Source organism: Aspergillus stella-maris (assembly GCF_047715825.1).
Source record: "Aspergillus stella-maris strain CBS 113639 unplaced genomic scaffold BDV14scaffold_1, whole genome shotgun sequence".
NCBI classification, from domain to species: domain Eukaryota; kingdom Fungi; phylum Ascomycota; class Eurotiomycetes; order Eurotiales; family Aspergillaceae; genus Aspergillus; species Aspergillus stella-maris.
In genome coordinates, this window is record NW_027396795.1 from 73,781 (window position 1) to 86,479 (window position 12,699).

Here is a 12,699-nt window from a genome sequence, read left to right on the forward strand (position 1 = left end):
AGCTGCTCACTCACCAACCTCGTGAAGTGTTTTCGGAGTGATATAAATCTCGATCCCTCGCTAGAGCCAATTGCCGATTCATTCGCCATTCCACAAGAAGCACGTCGCCATGGCGGAAGCGCCACGAGCTCTCAATACCGCCTTCGCTCCTCCACCTCCTCTTTGGAAGCACTTCACGCCGGAAAATCTCAAAAAGCTCGAAGACATAAAGAAGGAACAGTCGAAAAGTCAAGATGGAAAACCCAAACGAAAAGACTGGTCGCCGCAAGAGATGCGCTCTTTGACAGTCCCGCCCGAGCTCCGATTCCTCGTCCCGCCTGAGATACCTTCAAAGCAATACAGCGTCTTTGGAGAAGTGCAAAATGTACGGCGCAATCCTATTGCTACTATACTTAGCCTAACGTTTGATAACTAGCTTTCGACGGCTCTTCCTTCCCTCGAAGAACAAGGCATAACGCAGCTCTACCCATCGGAACCTAAGCCCAGCGCAAACGGCGAAGCCCCTGCTCAACCCGCGCAGCCACTGAATCACGCATACTACCTTCTGAAAATCAGCAAGTCGCTACTTCTGAACTTTCTCGAGTTTGTCGGAATTCTATCTGTCGCTCCGGATCAGTTCGAACCAAAGGTTGAAGACATTCGCAACCTCTTCATCAACGCGCATCACTTACTCAATATCTACCGCCCCCATCAAGCCCGTGAATCGCTTATTATGATGATGGAGGAGCAGTTGACCCGTACAAAGGAAGAGATGCAGCAAATGGATAAGTTGAAGGACGAGTTGACCACTGTGTTAGAACAGCTGGCTGCGGAAGGGGTCGATGTCGAAAAGACAATCAAACCTGAGACAGAAGACGGCGAGAAGTTCATCAAACCAAGCGAAAATCGGAGCGAGGAATCGCAGATGCTCTGGGATCTAATCGACGGCAAACTCGACGGTTGATCTCTGTGCTGTGCTAGCCAACAATATATCCGCCAAGACACCCAGGCACATTTTTCGGACTTCGCCGACTGAACTGATTTGCTCAAGTCTCGATACAAGTTATGCTATACTTACCTTACGAGCTATAACGCCAACTGGCTTACTGTTGACTGCTCAGCTATGCGTTGATGGAACGAAGGTCTAATTACGGTTGCCATAGCTCTCATTACGTGACGGGATCCTTCATTCTCGCAAGGCTCGCCAGCTGAACACAAAACCAGCCGCCGGGCTTCAGCCTTTATGGACTTGGTCGTGTGGGTGGGTGTATGCGGGCCTATATGCACGGAAGATCAATTGACCCGCAAATCACGTGCCGCACTAACGACGAAGCTTAAAACCCGCCAAAAATTTTTGGCAGAACAATAACTCTTGTTGACAACGATTCGACAACAACCTGCGTTCAGCACGCCAAAAACGTTGCAACTGGACAATGTGAGCTCTTCAAGGACATGATGCTGTCTTCAGAACTCAAGTAAACACCAAATCGACCTATACATTCACCACCAGACTCACCAGGGTAAGCCTACCCCGACCTACTTTCCTCCTCTCCCAGGCTCTTCAATGATGATCGATGCCTTATATCTTTGTTTCAACCCCATCTGAGCGTCTCTGGCGTTCTGAGGATAACTGCGCATCCTTTACCTCATTTATCTGAAATTGAGCTTGTCACTTCTTGCGATGTCGAATTTACGTTGCTTGGATTCGTGCTGACTTGCTTGTTATAGGTCCCTCAGTACCGCTCTGGTTGGTCTTTTAATAGTTAATGGATATTTGAATGGAATGCTTGATTTGAGAACAATTTTCACTCTCGGTTTCGTAATATTGTTTCGTAGTAACGTCGCATCTATGTCTAGCCTTCAACCATCTAAGGTAACCATCGGCTATCTATCAATGTAGTGATATGTAAAGAAACACCCAAACACCATCCCAACCCAAAAATCAAATGCCGTTTTAAACCTCAACCATCAATCTTGGACAATCCATCTTACACCGGCGTAACAGTCCCCGTCCCACCCCCCGACCCCGACGCCGTCCCCGTCAACCCCCTCTCCCTCCACGCCTTATCCATCGCACAAGCCGCAAGTCTACAAAGCTCATTCACAAAGTCCGCAACAAGCTTAACATGCACGAGCTCATTAACACTGTAAGCCTGTCTTAAAAACACCCGTTCCAGCATCCCCGTCGCACTCTTCAGCAGCGCTAAATCCTTACTCGCTTGTTCCTCTGCTGGGTTCGTGAGGATGTTGCAGAAGATGGCCAGGAGCGCGGACATGGGGTAGAAGATTAGAGTCCAGAAAACGCCGTCGACTAGGACGTGCCCGGATGTTTCGAGGTAGAGGAGTGTTGAGCGGGATGCTTCGACGGATAATGCGAGGGAGGAGCTCACGCCGTCCATGATGTGGCCTTGGTCGCTTGCCCAGGATTTGCAGCGGCTTGATGCCTGGTGGATTATTGTCATGCAGAGGTGGTAGTTTAGTCTTAGGATGACGGAGTGCATGGTGCAGTTTGGGTCTGGGGTTTCGTGGAAGAAGGATAGTGTTGGGCGCCATTTGACCGGGACGGAAAGACGCCACCGTTCGAGTTCATCGTCTAACTCGCGAATGTCGCGGAGGATCTCGGCGTCGGTCTTCTTCATTGCCTTAAAGGAGTACAGCGCTGTGTAGGCGCGCGATTTGATTGCGCTGAGGCGCAGGTCCATGGGGAAGATGGGGTTCTCGGGGAGATCGGAGGAGTTGTGGTGGTATTCGAGGGTGGCGTACATTTGTTCTTCGTAGCAGGGCGGCAGTGTGAGGTCGCAGTTTTCCTCGGAGAAGAGTTGCGCTTGCCCTGTGCGGAGGCAGACATCTTGCTCGATTGTGTAGGCTAGCCAGAAGAGATTCCGTAGGTGGTTTTTGCTGCGGGCTTCGGTGTCGGTGCATGAATGGGGGAGCCAGGAGCGCTGGCCGGTGAAGATGTGCCCGCCGAGCATGAAGATCATGCGAGCTGAGATTGACCCGTAGTAGTTCGCTGATTGTAGGTTGCCCGTGACTAGTTCGATCAATGCCTGGTGTTGCGTTAGCTATTGAAGATGACTGGATTTTTAAGATTGACCAACATACAATGATTGTAACAGCCTGCAAACCCTCCAGCGTGGGCGGTTCCTGAAGAACCTGGAACAACAAGGAACGAGCTTTGGCAGCGCAAGCTTCCTCATCAAGCCGCGGTAATTTATAGCCCAGGCTCAAAAGACAAGGGTTGCAGAGCATCGACGCAAACGTCGCAAAGGCAAAAACACTGGCCTTTGAGTGGACGTGCACTCCATTAAAGCCCAAATTGCGCTCCTTGTACGCAGAACTGATGGTTGAGTAGAAAAGGACAGGATCGACAACCGGAAAGACTCGTTGCATCAACGACGTGCGATACAATTCAAAATTTGCTTCCAGGGTGGACCGCTCAGGTAGTTCAAAGTTGTGTAAACTCTGCAGATGCGCTAAACTAGCGGTGGCATTTTGAGTTCGCTGCTTCTCCCACGGCACGCGGCTTGAGGTGAATCCGTCGAATGCGAGTTTTTGCCCTGTCCGAGACTGCACCCATTCTTGACCTTCGGGCAGGATGAATGGCATTCCAGTGAATAGACTGATTGCGCCCAATTCTCGACCAGCGAAATGTAGCGGCACCGAAGATGAAGCAGATGACTGATGAATAGCCGGTGGGCTTGGAGTATAGTCCAAGTTGAAAGTGTTGGAGATGGGTTGCAACTGCTGCGGCATGGAAGTTGCTAGACAAATCAGCCCGTGCAGATAGACCAAGAGTCAACCACTGGGACTCACGAGGCTCCTGCGGAAGTTTCTCAGAAAGAAGTTTCTCAATTCTAGCAATGCGCTCCGAGAGCTGAGACCCGGGCGCCGCGGCGCTGCAGAACGGTAAGCTTCTACACAGGGCCGTGGGGGTACAGAGGCTGCATACTCTTTGGCCCCGGCTACACGCTTTCGCGTCCTCCTAATCTTGCGCTCAAACGTGCATGGGTTATCATGGTGGCTGCACCAGTTACACTTCGGTACTGCAGCATCGCATTTGATCTGCAGGGTCCAGTTAGTCAGTCAATATATCTCCACATATCAGTGTTTTCATACCTTCCGCTTGTAACAAGCATCGCAGGCTCTGGCGATCCGCTTACTTGCTTGTTTCGCCTCTTCGTCCGACCGCCCGCCGGAGTTTGGGGAGGGGTACATCGGGGGGGTTTATAACTGCTCAATCATCAAGTAGAAGAGTCAAGAGAGTATGAAACATGTCCAACGAGGTATACAGCACAGCATCAAAGTATGGTAAAGAGAAAGAATGATGATCAAATGGACGCTGCGTAAGTTGACGGCTTCCGAGCCGCTGACAAAGACAACGCAAATGTGTGTGTCATCGCAAGAATAAGCTCATGACTAAGCGGACTTAAGCTCCAGGGCCACTCGGCGTTACAAATTAAAACAACTCAGTTACTGTCAGGATCCATCTTTTATGAATTGAAAAGAAGAGAGTTATCAGATGTCGAAACATTTTATGAGCAGCCGTGGGAACATCACTAACATCACATCTCAGTCATCCTTCATCAAGATTCATAACATCGGTAATCAGAAAACTGGGTATATACAGCATATGCATCACAACCCGATAGTAAACAGAAATCATGTCGCAGTTCCCCGATCCACAGGTAGCTGTTAATTCTTTTTTTTCTTGGTAGAAAACGCATCAACATAAGGAAGAGGAGCCATATCCGCTCAAACGAAATCACTCCTTCGTCTGCCGGGTTTGTATCGCTTCAGCCTTGCAGCTGCAACTTCAGCCGGAGACAGTATTGAGCCTGAGTCGGACTTCTTGCTCCCGCCTTTGCTGGACACTTTCATTTGTTTTGGAACGTTCTGAATCAGATTATCTGGCATTTCCAAGATCCGGGGTTCGTTTGCAAACTTAGGCTCGCTGGTTCCAGCACCAATATTTTCTAATGAGGATGGAAGAGCTTTGCGACGAACCAGGCGGCTTTCCTTGCTCGACCCACGCCGTTTCACAGCTAGCTGAGCCAGCTCTAACCTAACCAGTTGGTATATCACAGAAAAAATGACGATCTCCATCATGGATAAGAATGAAAAGTATTCGGCGGTGGTAAAGATCGTAGACCAGAGCATCGGTATGAGAAGTCGGGCGTATAACAGATTTAGAAGCATCGCAGTGCTCTTGAACTGGCCACAAAACGAGACGGCCTGCGCTATGCCATCGACCGCGGTGACCCAAACGCTATCCTTAACTGGGATATACTTGTAAAGATAGAGGAGAGCTTTGTGGACCCATACGCTACCGATTTGAGTCCGAGAGCAGAATTCAATCTTATCACGACCCGAAGGCTCAGTAAACCATTTCCATCCGGATCGCAAACAGATGGGGCAAGCTAAGTTATCCGCCGTGCGCTTGATGCATTTCGCTCCCCGGCAGTCAAAGTATGTCTGAATGTCTGCTTCAAAATTTCGCAGCCGATGTTCCCAGAAAGGGAGAAGATGTCCATTCCGATCGTATGGACAGCTCTTCGTCAGCCACTTGGACCAGAAGTCAAGGATTTCGTAAGCCGTTTGTTCTCGCCCCCAGAAATACTGTCGTTGTGGTATTTTGCAAGTGCAATTAGGGTCGTAACTCATGTTGATCAGCTCAGCCTGGGTTAGCTTTTCCAGGCGTTTATACTGTTTGAGGGGAGTGGCAGGTCTTCGCTGGATTCGAAAGTAAGAGACATTGCAGGCACTGCGATGCTCATTTGCCCGCTGCGACACATTCTTTGCGCTGCCGATCTTATAGAATTTATTGCGTCCCGTGGGGTCTGCAAGCACGTAGGTGTAACCCTCCCCTGGTGGATTCGATTTCGTTCGTAAAATGTAGGCGACATCAAGAACAACTTCTTCGAGGGGAAGTTGTGGGAAGACCAAAGGCTCTTCGTGCCCGAAATCCAAATTCTCGTCCGATTCATCTGAGTACAAGTCGACGATTTCGGCAGAATGCGCATAAGCGCCTCGTGGAGCAGCACGAATGATCTCCGGCTCCAGATCCTCTGCGTCTGTATCCTGGAAAGAGCCCGGTACTTTCGAATCGCCCAGTGGATTTGCCGCGTCAAAGGTGCCCCAGTTGCCGGATTGTGGATGAACTGATTGTTTTCTTATCATCTCAGGCTGTTTCGCGACACGTACGAGCTGTGGGGCGGGGCTCTTTTCGCGGGGTACGTATGTGGGATAGACCACTTGAGGGTCACGAGAGTGTCCCGCATCGTCATCGTAGCTCTCGTAACCGACAAACGAGTCGCGCTCATGGTCAGGCGTGATCAGCGGGTAGCGGAAATTGGGAGGGAGACCTGTGGTTTGGCGGCGCTTGCTCATTGTCGCGGTGGTGTTGGGCCGCTTTCTAGCAGAAGGATCACGACAAAGTCATTGAAAGAGCATTGGAGGGGGGACAAAAGAGGCGGAAATGGCAAGGAGCCTGAGTTATTCAATGGGCGTCAGCGACAGCGGCAGAGCACGATAAGCGCCAGGAGGCAGCAGGTGCGAGGCTCAGCAGACCAACAACAGTCACACCAGCCAGAGCATGTGATCGTCGGAGCAAACACTCTTCCTTCCTTCTTCCTTCTTTCCTTCTCTTGTCACTACAACAAACATTGACAAGCTCAATTCCAATGATAGCGTGCCATTTCATCCACTAATTACATTCGCTTCCTGAATTGAACAACCGGACCGTCCCTGATGCTGATATAACTGTCCATGACCTGAAAGGTATCTGGATTTCTTCGCCCCCATTCTCCAGCCTCATATGAGCCCTCCTCCAGTCGTGTCGCCGGGCAGCAACCGCACATCATACAGCCACAGTGTTCTGGCAATGGTTATGTACAGCTCCAGAAGGGCGAAGTTCTTTCCAGCGCATCTAGTGGCACCCGCGGCAAACGGAAAGCAGCTTGAACGAGCCCTAGCTACGTCATCCGCAGTGACCCCAGTTTGCTCGTCTACTACCCAGCGTTCTGGCAAGTAGAGATCCGAGTCATGGAAATACTTCTCGTTGCGGTAGATTCTCCAGTGCGCTGCTCCTACGGTTGTTCCCTCGGGGATATAGTCGCTATCCACCACTAGTTCTCCAGGCAGCACAGTCCGGGGCAATTCGGCCGGTCCAGCTGGTGTGATTCGCATTGCCTCTTCAACGCATGCATGAAGATATTTGCAAGATGATAGTTTCTTGCCTCCGTAGATCTCGCCTGAAGACGTGACTGTTGCCCGAATTTCATCAACGAGCCGCCCATAGACATCAGGCGAACGAACGATGTAGAAAAAGAATCCTGCCATAATGACGGAGGTAGTATCCGAGCCGGCCAATGGTCAATGTTAGTGCCTCAGCTTCCAGTGCCTCCTCCCGGTAGCCTAGATAGCCAGTACTGGGATTCTTTGCATCAATGAGGTAATGAAGCATATCTAACCGATCGGGCCTTGTCGTGCCGTTATCCTGTGACAAGGACCTACCATCCTCAGATTGCAACTGCAGTGCCATCGACTCCCGCACGAACTCGTATAGAGATTGGATATCTGATGGTGTGAACATGGCAAAAATCTATCGAGGCCCCTCGGCTTCAACCAAACAAGAAGGTCCAACCATGGCGAATGGCCGAGCTAAATGATGATTAGCCATGCTAGCCTACACGGCTCGGCACTACATCATGGCTTACCGGATAGAAAACCCGCAGATACTTCGCAATTATATGCGGGATCTTGCGGTAGTCGTTTCCCCAGGCTCCTTTGTCCTCACAGAACGACCAAAGCAGAGACCGCACAGCACGTCAAGCACTAAACAATCGCACATCTGCGACACTCTCCGCGGCGTTGACCGATCATCTTTATCATCATCATCGACGAGAAGCTGGCACCATCGTGACACATGCTCAAGCAAGACAGGCTCCATTGCACGAATCGCCTTTTCAGAAAAGACAGTACTTATGACCCTTTTCTTTTGGGCATGGAGCGCGACATCGGTCCCGGTGATGACGCTCTTGTCAACCTCATTCCTTGTCATCATGTCATAGAACTTGGATCGCTTGACATTGCTTTTCGAGTTGAATATGTCCCGATAAACATTTGATCAACCCGTCAGGATGATAGCGGACCACATCGCCATAGATTTCATGATTTCGTGCAAGCCACAAGTGACGACTTCCGGTCATGGACCAGTAGAAGTCCGAAAGCGATGAGGCCTTAGCGAGCAAGGGCCCATGATACCTTGCCAGAGGGCTGAGAAAAAGATTGTAGACAGCTGACCCAACAAACTATACAGAAGGACTCGTTAGTTCCTCTGCCACGAAACAGGATGGAAACTCACCAAATCGACAGCCAGCCAAACTACTGCCATGGCACAATGGCTGAATAATTCCAGATTCATACAAAGCAGACTCATTCCGTATTGAGACTCAAGTTTTTTGGCCTCTCCCCGATGATACGGAAGCGCGCCGGTGAATACCTTCCTTGTACCCCGGCACTGATGAGATCACAAGCGAACTAGGATGTAGTGGCTACCCAGCCAGCCACTATAATCTGCAAGTCAGCATTACTGTTGCATCGCATGACCATGTTCGTTCTATGGAACTTGACCGTTGAGGCAGCCTTATTTTCGTCCTGTCCGGTTGCAGCCATGATCCCAGCACGTTCTAGGCCGTCGGTCTGTTCATGCGAGGCACTGCAGGAGTTTGCAGCTTCAGTATAACTCTTCATGATAGGCGTGTTGTTCCCGATAGAGCCGAAGATATGGTTGCAGCAGGATCTATCACTTTTTTTCTTTGCTTTTCTCACCTCTGCAGGCAACCACGCCGTATCGCTTGGATTATCCCGAAAGCTCTGACTCTATCCTGAGTTTGCACTTGCCTGGGAGTAGTAAATCCCGAAAATAGTTGTCCTGATCCTTTGCGCTGGTCTTACCCTATCTATAAAATGGCGGCGCATTTCATAAAATGCAGAGCAGGTCGTACAGTTTCAAGCTCCCCATCCCACTTCAATCACAAGGCTTTATTATGCTTTCTTCCGATACCGAAACCAATGAAGTGGTCCAGGCGGGCCACGTCCTGGACAAACAAGTACCGAAATCCGTATCGACTCTGGAACTCGCACAGTCAACATTGTTCAGAAGAACGCCAAACACTATGAGCCTCGAGGAAAGAACCAGGCTTACGTATGAAAAGGCCAAGAAGGTCTGTGAGATATACAGTAAGTGCTGATCTTCGTACAATGGATTCCTCAACTCAACAAACTAGACTTGACGTTTGATGATATTCTCTCTGTCAGCCCTCTGTTCAGCAAGTTGCATACAGACCTCATCAACGCAATGGACGGTGGCATGACGACCCTGATCACCATACAGTACAATCTATTCATCGGAACCGTGCTTCCATATGCAGCATCACGACCGGAGCTCCTTCCGCTTCTCCACCGTGCACTGGCATTCGAAATCTCGTGGGTTAAAACTTCAAATAACGGGTCCAGTACTAACAACCCTTCCAGCGCGCAGTTCATGCTCACGGAAATCGGACACGGGCTGGACGCACGAAACCTGGAAACAACAGCCACCTTACTGCCAAATGGCGACTTTGACCTTCACAGCCCTTCAGCAGCCGCTGCCAAGTATGCCCGAACCACCCTTTGCCTAACGTCTTGACTAATTCTACGATCTAGATGCATGTCGCCCACCACAACAAGGAGCGGACTCCCCGTCGTTGCGCTTGTCATTGCTCGTCTCGTCGTGGATGACGAAGACCGGGGTCTTCGCGCTTTCATCGTCCCTATCAATAACGGCCAGGAGATGTGCAAAGGTGTAACTGCGAGGTATTTGTACTACTTGCAAACTAATACGGATCCCAATGACCACAACTAGAGCCCTTCCAACCCGCATCGGCACCCACCCAATTGACCACGCCCTAACCCTCTTCAACCACGTCCGTCTCCCCCATTCCGCACTCCTGGGGAGCCTCAAGAAACCCGTCAACGACCGCGCCCAATTTCAGTCTACAATTTACCGCGTCGGTGCTGGAACGCTCTTTGTTTCTGGCGTGGCGATACCAGCGCTCAAATTAGCTGTTTATAATGCTGCTCAATTCAGTCTAAGACGTAAAGTCACGGGTCACGATGGCTGCCTAATGCCAGTTATACAATTCCGGACGCAGCATCTACCCATCCTGCATGCGATTGCGCAGTATCATGTCTTGCAGGCGTTCCTGAATGAAGCTGCAGTGGTTTTCAGGAATATGGAGGTTGATCCACAAGTAAGACATGCTGTCGCGACGATCTTCAAGGCGGTTGCGTTGCAGCATTTTCAGAGGAGTATTAAGGCGCTGAATGAGGGGTGTGGGTGGCATGGGTTCTTTGGTGAGAATCAGATACTGCAAATGGATGTAAGATCAACCAACAATTGCATATACCGTTTCTCACGCAGCTGACGGTCTGAATAGCTTGAAATGCGTGCCGCATCAACCGCAGAGGGTGATATTCGGGTTCTTGCTATCCGTATGCACCAGCCTATACACAAGTGTGTTCTGTTTCTTTCCGCTGGATACTAACAATGTGCCATGCAGGTCTAGCAAGCGAACTTATCTTATCCCGATACAAAGTCCAACCCCCGAAAGACCCGACGAGTGCACTCGCGCGCCATGAATCCTCGCTCTTCGCAGAAGCCCAGGAATCCGCTCGCGCCACTTCCGGCACCCATAGAACCGAGGCGTATAATCGAAATATTCTCCCCCGATCTCTCCCCCTCATCCAAGCAATCGGACACAGGATGGCATCTGAGGCTGCAGTTGCCGCGGGCCTGGATCCCAGACTCATTGCTCTGTACGAAAGTGGCGCCATCTTGGAAGGTTCGGCGTGGTATGCTGAGAAGGGCGGGACAAGTCGTGCCATGCAAAGAGAGATGGAAGCTCTTGCGGCAGATGCATTGCTTCCTAATTTGGAGAGATTCGTGGCTGAGACTGGGGCGGAAGGGTATAGCACTGCGCCCATGGCTTCGGATAAGCGCTGGGATGAGTCTGTGGCTGGGCTAGAGAAGTTCAATAGAGTCGCGGAGTTTGATCCTTTCTGTCCTGGGCTAAATCGTCTATAGGTCTTTTTTCTGGAACATTGTGGTTGTGTTATTCTGCCCCAGTACGTTGAGGTACTCAATGGATCTTTCAATCCCGCAAATAACACATGTTCGCTTTATTATAAGACGTCTCAGGCCCATGCTTTCTTTCTCTCCTTAACTCACTCGTCAGGAAGAGGCTCTTGGGTACGCGATTGCCGCACATTTGCGTCCTGCTGCTGCCTGGAGCTAGGAAATTGCCTCATCAAAGCCGAAACTGTGGGATGCAAACTCTGCACATACCCGTTATAGTTAGGATGATCCGTGGTTAGTGAATATGCTTGTGCCCCTGCGTGCAACAGCTTTTCAACGATCCGAGCTCGGGGTGATTCATATGCTGCATTACCAAGAGCAGCGCATACTGCACGGCTATAACCTCCGCTTTTAGCATCGGGATATGTACCGTATTGGAGGAAAAGGTTGACGAGTTCCTCTCGGTCCAGCTTGATAGCTTCAATCAGTGCAGCCTTTCCGTCGAAGCCCTCGTGCAGAAGAAATTTGACTATCTTTGAGTCACCACCTTTTATGTCCGTTACTAGTAAATCTTCTTGCAGTGGATCACATATTGGCTGGGTGCTTCTTATTTTGGATAGAAGCAGCTTCAGAGCGGTGAGTTTCCAGTGGTAGGCAGCGACATGGGCGCAGCCCCATACGCTCTTGAGGTCAAGATTGCCATGATGCAACAGCATGTTGATATATTTCTCAGAGTCCCCGAGGACTGCTAAGTGTAATGCTGTCAGACCTGATCCAGGACCCCCTTTCAAATATGGGCGAACATCTGCACCATAGGTCAACAAAAGACGAACCATATTTCCTTGGCCGTCTCGGGTAGCTGTCAGCAACGGGGTCGTTCCCAGTGTCCGGTACGGGCGTGCATAATGAGGAGTACCTCTATCGTCTCTCCAAACATGCTGGAAGTTGATATCCGCGCCATTTGCAAGAAGAGACTTAACGATGCCATCCTTACCCGAGGAGACTGCCGAAGGAAGGGCTAGGCTTGCAGCGGCCTTGATGCGAGCGGCGTTGCTTTCCATAGAGTTGAGCAATAGATACTCGACAACTTCTTGGTGTCCTTGATAAGCAGCCTCTGGGATCGATGTATCTTGCTCGAACCAAAAGCTCCCACCCTCAACAGGGTCATCACTGCTGACGCCCGGTTGTTTCAGCAGCAACTTGACGAGTTCGAGCGAACCAATTCTTGCAGCTATATGGAGCGCTGCTTTGCCATCCTTACCCCTGAACTGCGGGTCAGCACCCTGTTCAAGGAGGTATTTGACCACCTCAAAATGGTTGTTCTCAGTCGCCAGCAGAATCGGATGTTCCAAAAGCACTTGCAGCCCCCAGACTGCCATTTGAACGCTCTCTTAATGACCGGTAAGCGAGGGCGTCTGCATTCCTGGGCTGTCTTTAGGGAGACTGACGAGTAACGTATGTTAAGGCCTCCCTGAATGAGAGGTTGAACACTGAAGAAGCGTCCCTTCTCGACGGCCCGCAGAATGCCCTGGCCTTCAAAGTGTTCAACGTTGTAGCGACAGAGGGATGGAAATAAATTGTTGTAGGTCAAGGGAGAGACTTGG

At 50.5% G+C, this 12,699-nt stretch overlaps 5 protein-coding genes across 5 annotated transcripts; 2 read left to right on the top strand and 3 right to left on the bottom strand.

Moving 5' to 3' along the window:
* Positions 1–109: 109 nt before the first annotated feature.
* med7 (mediator complex subunit MED7) lies at positions 110–943 on the top strand (the record flags this gene model as incomplete). The annotated part of the gene is made up of 2 exons (XM_073770814.1): positions 110–364; positions 416–943. 2 exons carry the CDS (start codon positions 110–112, stop codon positions 941–943), a joined length of 783 nt encoding a protein of 260 aa, XP_073633621.1.
* A 904-nt stretch (positions 944–1,847) lies between these two features.
* On the bottom strand, positions 1,848–6,366 carry BDV14DRAFT_186435 (putative C6 transcription factor; the record flags this gene model as incomplete). Its single annotated transcript, XM_073770815.1, has 7 exons — positions 1,848–1,863; positions 2,026–3,026; positions 3,082–3,740; positions 3,793–3,875; positions 3,929–4,041; positions 4,096–4,152; positions 4,738–6,366. 7 exons carry the CDS (start codon positions 6,364–6,366, stop codon positions 1,848–1,850), a joined length of 3,558 nt encoding a protein of 1,185 aa, XP_073633622.1.
* Positions 6,367–6,686: 320 nt separating this feature from the next.
* BDV14DRAFT_186436 (cytochrome P450) lies at positions 6,687–8,416 on the bottom strand (the record flags this gene model as incomplete). The annotated part of the gene is made up of 8 exons (XM_073770816.1): positions 6,687–6,800; positions 6,835–7,310; positions 7,408–7,579; positions 7,609–7,638; positions 7,695–7,762; positions 7,795–8,069; positions 8,110–8,288; positions 8,342–8,416. 8 exons carry the CDS (start codon positions 8,414–8,416, stop codon positions 6,687–6,689), a joined length of 1,389 nt encoding a protein of 462 aa, XP_073633623.1.
* Positions 8,417–8,966: 550 nt separating this feature from the next.
* On the top strand, positions 8,967–11,104 carry BDV14DRAFT_194452 (putative acyl-CoA oxidase; the record flags this gene model as incomplete). The annotated part of the gene is made up of 7 exons (XM_073771933.1): positions 8,967–9,219; positions 9,267–9,465; positions 9,514–9,633; positions 9,685–9,834; positions 9,884–10,400; positions 10,458–10,512; positions 10,581–11,104. The coding sequence occupies 7 exons, from the start codon at positions 8,967–8,969 to the stop codon at positions 11,102–11,104; spliced, it is 1,818 nt and encodes a 605-aa protein (XP_073633624.1).
* Positions 11,105–11,244: 140 nt separating this feature from the next.
* BDV14DRAFT_194453 (ankyrin repeat-containing domain protein) lies at positions 11,245–12,474 on the bottom strand (the record flags this gene model as incomplete). Its single annotated transcript, XM_073771934.1, has 1 exon — positions 11,245–12,474. One exon carries the CDS (start codon positions 12,472–12,474, stop codon positions 11,245–11,247), a length of 1,230 nt encoding a protein of 409 aa, XP_073633625.1.
* Between the last annotated feature and the right edge of the window lie 225 nt (positions 12,475–12,699).